Here is a 7470-nt window from a genome sequence, read left to right as displayed (position 1 = left end):
GTAAGCTACTTGAAGGTGAGATGAGTCTTCTTTTTTATTACTCCAAATCCAAGCCTACAACCTGGTCCATAGCAGACACTCCAATAATAGTTAAGTGTGAAATAAATCTCTCTGGTATATGTTTAGAATTTTAGCACTCGTATTTATCCTGCTGGTGGTGATCTTTTCAGGAACAAGGACTGTCTTCTACTTCTTTAATTTCCCACTGTGCCTTAAACACTTTTCTGACACAAAACACTCAACAGTCAGGGCTAGAAATGACTAAATTGTTCTGAGGCAGTCCCACGTGGCCAGCAGAAGCCAAGTGGGACAACTCCACCTAGAAAGGAGGAGGTGGTTCTTCAAAGTCATCCTTTAGATACACACCTTTATATTCTGCCTAAACATTCCTGGAGTGTGATGGCTCTGCAAGTTTCAGCTGGGGAACACCCAAGAAGGAGCTAATTTATTTGCCGGGTTCATGGCCAGGATCAGAATACTATCACTTACTTTGACAAAGGACAATATGAGAAAAAATTATATAGAACCTGACTGAGAGGCATGAACATTCATAACTGACAATTTATTAACTAATGGGTAACTCCTTTTTTTTTTTCTCTTTTCAATTCAATACTTAAAAGTCCAATTAAGGGGAATCTTGAGTGTGGTCTCACTCCAATGTGAGAAATACTCTAGCCTTTCAAATGTATATGTAATTAGTTATAACTAGTTTTAAATCAGATCTATGAAAACAATTGAGTTTATGGGCCAGAAGGGTAAGAACTGATTGATTCTGGTGAACAAATGCGCACCTTGGCATCTGAACCTGGAGGCAGGTCTCCTAGTTTGACAGTTCTGCTAAGAGAGTCACCTCCAAAGATAGCCAATTATCCTGACCTAAGAGTCCAAACAGAACTGAGTAATAATTTTCTGTCAGTTTATATTAATGCATCAAAAGCTGTCTGTCTCTAGTTTTTCTTTTTCTTCTTCTTCCTGGAACGGTAATGGTCAGCCAGTAAAGTGTTTCAGCAGCCTGAAGATGAAGAAGAATAATTTCTTACCTTATCCCTTTTTGGCCACTGTACTATAGGGACTCCAGTGAGGGCTAACTTGGGATCACTGTTGGCAAGCTCCTCGAGCAAAATCTAAGAGTCAGACAGGAGAGAAGAGGGGAAAAATGGACACAGTGAACAAAGAGCCAACTACTCCCAAAGGCATTCGGCTTAGCCTCAGTCCTCCACAAGCACCAAGGGGAAGGGCAGGCTGGCAACTGTCTGCACTCTCCTTTCATATAGAGACTCACTGCAAAACAAGTAAACTGAAGATGAAAGACAACTCAAACTAGCGCAGTGCTTTAAGACCTCAAACTTACCTTTGCTTCCAACCCCATATATGTGTACTCATTGTACTCTAACATTTATGCTGAAGCATTAAGCTACCATCACGACACACACAGTGTTGTCACAAAGTTCTATATATGCCAGTAAAACTTTACACCACCCCTCTACTTTTCTGTACCAGTTAATACTATAATGTATTTAAATATTGCCTTCATTTTGCAGATGTTATTAGTAAAGTGGCAAAAAAAAGGGGGCAGAATTGGCTAATTAATAATATGAACAGCAGAGTCGATGTCTTTTTTGTTGTTGTTAAAATCAGGAATTAGCTTTTTCTTAAATTCCAAATTGGGACACAGTTTCTGCCTCAAAAAGTATCCTAATGAAGTGAGAATTAGAAAAAGACATAAATAATGTCACTGTGACCAATTATAAAGTCTGTAAAAACAGCAGCAGTAAAAATAAAAATCTGAACTTGGTAGCTCAGAGAAACTACTCCCTCCCTTCAACAATGTTTGTTACAGCATAGGTATAATTTTATGTTTACTTTGTAATGTGTTTCATGATAAAGTTCTTCCTCAGCTGAGGGGTTAATGTCTTGTTTCAACCCAGGGCTCTCTGTTCTTCCAAGGCTGATTACAGAAATCTCAATTTCAACCTACTCCTCCCACCACACACACAGAGTCAACAGCCTTTATTCCTATAAATGGGGACAGGAACAATCTTAGGGGTAATAGTTCTCATGACTTTAACCAATCTAGTTAGAATAACTTGAGAACAATTCTACAGTAAGAAACTGCTACTCAAGTGAATCACAATGGTTGAGTGTTATTTAAAACAAATCTTTTACGTTTTTGACAGAAATTTCTGAGTCTCAGTCTTTCTAGCAGAATGAAATCCCTCTTTGCCTCTTCCCAGAATCCCTTCTCTGACCTCAAAAGCCCTAAAGTAATGGCAACAGCAAAAGAACACAAATCCAGGAAGACAAGTTATACGATTTCTTTCTGGTTCTTTAGGTGTGTACAGGATATTAACTGTTTCAGAGAAAAACTAAACTTTGATCCTGGAAAAGTCAGCATGCGTGGGCCATTTTTAATAATCATTCTCATAATCCTTTGGGGTCTGCATCTAGAGATCAGGACTTTTTGAAGCATGCCACATTCTTCTACTGCGCATTTTCATCCTTAACCTAAGGATCATGTTCTGCCTCCAGAGCTGGGACTCCAAGACCCTTAACTCAAACTCACGAAGCTCCTCCACGGATGATCCCCTCTGCTAAGTCTCCAGATGCCTCTCATCCTCCCCCAAACTGATTTCATTTGCAGCCGTTTTATTTACTTCGAGTTGCTATGGCATCCTATTCCAGAGCCTCCTGCTAGCACCACACTGCGTGGGGGTGAGGAGGCGGGGTGCAGTGCCACGTGGGATGGGGCTCTGGTATGGGCTCCTAATCTCCCCAGGGTGAAAAATTCAGGTCCATTCAAAATGGGTGCGAGGAGTGCACAGCTGCCCTCCCCCACTCCGCAGAGCCGAGGAGTAGGACTCTGCCCATTTCCTCTGCCTGAGAGCACTGAGCTGTCCACAGACAGGGACTTTCCACTTTCAGCAAAACAGACTGCACAGAAAGATCCACGATTGTTCAAGAGTAGAAAAGGAACCTAACTACTCACCAAAAGCAGTCTACCTGCAAGGTATTTGTGGGGGACAGGGAACCGTAGGTGGAGAAACTGTGTCTGCTTTGTGGGGGGTGGGGGGAAGCTGTTCACACATACACGACTCAGTTACTAAGGTCTGTGTGGGTGTGGAGGGAAATGCAGATTTCCTTCCAAGCCCTATTTCACTGGGGCCATACACCCAAGCACGCCCTGCTTCATCAAAAAAGGCAGACTGCAGCTGAGGCCCTTCAAGAAACCATATAAAGAAGCCACCACCCTTCACCAGACGGGGTTTGGGACGGGGAGCGGGGGTGGAGTGCGGGAAGGCTAACGCCCATCTAGGCTCCTGGCACTCAGGAGAACATTCAAACACAAGCCCACACCCCACACATCCCAAGAAGGGGAAGAGAACGGCGGGCGCCTGGGTAGAGAAGGCCGAAAGATTCCCAAAAGCCAAGCGACCCAATTCGAAAGCACATCCCACCAGGAGACGGAACAAGTGCAGTGATAGCTCAACCGACAAGAAGTAACCTAAGCGTTGTCCTGGACTCGCCCGGCAGGCAGTTCCTCTGCTTCTTCGCCGAGACAAAGTCCCTACAGTTACACACACCCCGAACCAGAAAGGGTTTGCTGCCCGCCTGCCTGACCTTGTGTTTCTCGTCGCTCTGGAGCTGCAGAGTCGCTTGGTTGAAGTTTCCCCAGCGTCTTTGTTTTGCTTTCTGTGTTGGAAGTTGTGCTGAAGGAGTTAGGTTTTCTGCCTCTAGGAAAAATCCCGATTTACTTGAAAATTCTGAAATCTCCCAGAGTGAAAGGCAGGACGGTCCGGCTATAACCCTTCAGGCTACCCAGAGAGAGCGGCGTGCAGTGCTCTGAGCTCCTTCTCCAGCCCTTCAGCTCAGCCGCGGCTTCCTGTGCCTGCGAACAATGCTGCTGCGTCACCCACATGCAGCTCCCAGAAATGCTTTGCAACGGAAGATGGCAGGAGGGGAGCCGAGCTCGAGTGCGCGAGCCAGCAGAGGGCCCAGCGTCCTGCTGCAGAGTCAGGAGGGGGTGTGCTGGGCAACCGCTCTCTCCTCGGCGATTGGAGGAGAGCCTGCCCGGGGAGGGGACCCGGGCCGTGCTCCCGCCCTCTCCCTCCCACCAGCGCTGCAATAGGAGAACCCAGGGCCGCCCCGAGGGCTCTTGCTGGCCGACTTCTGAAGGCGCCAGCGAAAGGGAAGGCTTTAACCCATTCTGTGTCCGGTCTGCCCTTGTCTCAATCCACACCCTTCCCCACAGGGTCACCTCTGGTCGTTACAGCCAGGGCTCTCCGGCTGACCGCGCGCGCGCGCACCCCCCCCCCCACTCCCTTCCCACTCTCAGGCAGACGGTGAGTCGCCCGAAGTTCCGCCTGGGTGGATAAGCCAGGCCCAGGGCTGAGCTCTTCTGGAGTTACCTTCTCTCCCTGCCTCACCTGCCCTCACTGCCCCTCTCTCCCAGCCCAGAAGCTAGAACCAGCACAAGTTTCCAGACAAACCTTCAGGAATGACACATTTCAACCAATACTGAGATATTCTATACAATATGTCTGTTTAACATTAACTACTTCCACAACACATGACTGCCTTGGGTCCCCACCAGGAGCTCCACCACTAATAGAGACACCGAGGCAGCAATTCTAGCAATTCCATCTAACCAGCTAAGGTGCAACCTCAGGTCAAGGAGCTTTATTCTCCTGCCTCAGAAGCAGGCATAGGGAACTACTGAAAATGCATCTGCCAACTCCACATCTGCCAGTCTTCTGGGACCACAATTTGTTACACTGACTCTGCCCCTCGGATTACCCCACCCTCAGGACACTTTTCTAGTGGTTTGTTTGGCCTGCCTCATTTTTGATATTCCCTGAATAAAGCAGCCAACCCTGCATCCTGTCGGACACCTTGATGCCACCCCGACGGCCACTCAAGTGACATGTCACCCACTCTCCATGCACCAATCCACAGCCAGAGTTAAGCTCAGACTGAACAAGCACTCTCTCAGGCTATAGTATCTTATGTTTTGAATCCAGAATTATGTTATTTTCAGACTCTCACAAATGTAACTTGGCTTTTCTGGAAATTACAGAAGTTGCTTTAAAATAAACATCTCAGGCCACTGAGAATCTAGCGCTTACAATTGGAAACATGCCTATTTTATTCCAGCTTATTCCAAGACAGTTGTTTCGGTGAGTTTCTGGTATAGAGTCAGTGGCCTAATAAACTTTCTGGGGCCTGGGGCCTAGGGCCTGGGGCCTGGGGCTTGGGGCCTGAGGCCTGGGGCTTTAGATGCCAGGGGCTGCATATTTTAATTTTTACAGCAGTTTACCAAGGAAAGGAGGGAATTTTGTGTTCTTCCGTGGAGCTCTTCTTGGAAATGTTTATATGGTCATTCTAATCTTAAACCCTTGTTTGCACTTTATCTTAAGACTCAAAGACCCTGTGCAATCAGCCTATTATGTTAGAAAAACCTTCCTTAACAATGTGAGATGTCTTCTGGAAAATGCTTGTTTTGGTCTTTGTACTATCTAACCTAGAGGAATGAAAAGTACGCACAAATACTTAAGAGAAACATGTTACTCCAAAACAAAATACAAGTTCAAGATGTAGCAAGCACAAAATCCAGAGGTCACCAAGGACAAAAACTAGACAGGGTACTAGGAAACTCATTCAGAAGTTTCCAAATCACAAGTTAAATAAAGCCTAATTTTTTCTCTATTAATTCAGAATAAAAGGCAACAAAGATGGGAATCAGCAAGAACATGACAATTACATTACATAATACCGGAATATAATGAAAACATTTTTAAAGAACTGTATCTATTCTAACCTAAACTTACATGCCTTGTAGCTAATTAAATTATTTAAAACCTTTTACTCAGTAAGAATGTGTTAATTACTACAAGATATCTTGTTAGTAAAAACTGCAAGTGAAGTTTTATTTATATACGTTTTTTCCTTCCTAATCTGACTTAATGGATTAAAGCCTAATTAAACTCGGTCCTCTTATCGGTTCTTCTCTTTATTAGTGTCAGAATCACCCTCAAAGTGTCAGATGAAGAAAATTTATGATTAATGTTTCTGTATTTATTCACAACCAACACTCTCTGCTTTAGACCCATCACACTCCTGAGATGGAGCCTCATGTAAACTTTTAGATCATAGCTACAAAATAAAATGTTAAAATCTTAGATCAGGGCAGCAATAACCTACTGTACCACAAAGAAAAAAATTTCAAATTTCAGTGTTCACACAATGCCTTATGTCATGCCCAGCACCTGTAAATCTAGAATGCACTTTCTTTCTTAGCCCACTTAAAATGCCTGCTCTACCAGTGAACTGTAACCCCCCTGAGGGTTGGGTCCACAGCATGTTTGCATATTTGTACCAACACTAAGCCTGTTCCTGGCAGAGAACAGGCAGGAATTATTCACAGCAGTGGAATAAGTTAATTTTTTTTACCGATTTTTAACAGCTATTTTTTTTTCTGTAATAATTCATTAAGTTCATTAAGTACTAGTTACTAACATTAACATTAATTTTCATAACACCCCCAAATAAGGTGGATGTTATTTACAAAGGAGAAACTAGGCCTTTATAGATCTAGTACCCTGCCCAAAGTCACATCTTTGCTAAGCTATCAAAATGTTTCAGAGAAAACAGAAAAGTGGAAAAATATTCAGTAATACTGAAATTGTTTCATTAAATGAGTTGGGCAGCCAAATATATCAATATATTAAAAAGCTTCTTTTTATATATGTACATACATTAAGAGCTCCTTTATTACCAAAATAAACACAAACAAAACAATAAAGTCTGATTAAAACTTCAGAGTCTTCCCGGTCCCACTGCCTTGCTGTGACCCACTGGCAGCATCTGCTATGCCCCCTCCAGCCCTACTGCAGTGCACATACAGAGAGACTTTCTTACATCAAAGGGATTGCACTGTACATACTGCTCTAGGTTCTACCTCTTTATTCAACATCTCCTAAGGACATTGCTTCTCAATTTCTGATTAGGAGTCAAGGTCACTTGCACCCCTCCCAAATAGAACTTTATACATACAGCACCTTCCCCTGAACTTTACCAATAAATCAGCACTTTCAAATGACCCACTTTTTATCTAATCCCCTTCAAACTCTACACCCTGTGATTCTTTCTTCAACACTCTAGAACAGTTTAGAAGCTTCAAAGCCCTCTTATCACATCACTAAAATGATGGACTTTTCTTCCAGGGAATATGGAATTAAGGATATCTCACCTTACCACTTTTCCTCTCATCTCTTTTGCTAGTTATTTGTAAGAGCCATATAGGCTACAACAAGAAAGAATTCCTCCTCTACAGGAAGGGTGAACTCTGGACTTGCCTCTGCCCTGCACTGCAGTGTAGCCTTCTGTGCTACAGGCAGCAAGTTCTGGAGCACTGCAGTCTCCAGCTGCGCCGTGATTCGACACCCACCCCATCCAGTGCCTTTTCCCTCTGGT

At 44.0% G+C, this 7470-nt stretch overlaps 1 protein-coding gene across 5 annotated transcripts in view; it reads right to left on the bottom strand.

Annotated features, from left to right (window-relative positions):
- The window catches only part of KDM2A (lysine demethylase 2A), a 98182-nt gene that overhangs the window by 12229 nt on the left and 78483 nt on the right, over positions 1-7470 (bottom strand). For 4 of the 5 annotated variants that reach the window (XM_072970397.1, XM_072970399.1, XM_072970398.1 and 1 more), the window contains one exon: positions 1041-1124. In XM_072970397.1, the coding sequence (XP_072826498.1) occupies positions 1041-1124 (84 nt within the window). Of the gene's footprint in view, positions 1-1040; positions 1125-3618; positions 4035-7470 lie in introns of those variants that run through there. The other variant, XM_072970401.1, reaches the window with a different exon arrangement.

The sequence above is a fragment of the Vicugna pacos genome, chromosome 10, assembly GCF_048564905.1.
Source record: "Vicugna pacos chromosome 10, VicPac4, whole genome shotgun sequence".
Taxonomy (NCBI): domain Eukaryota; kingdom Metazoa; phylum Chordata; class Mammalia; order Artiodactyla; family Camelidae; genus Vicugna; species Vicugna pacos.
The sequence above is the reverse complement of the archived record's forward strand: the minus strand, read 5'-3'. Positions and strand labels throughout refer to the sequence as shown.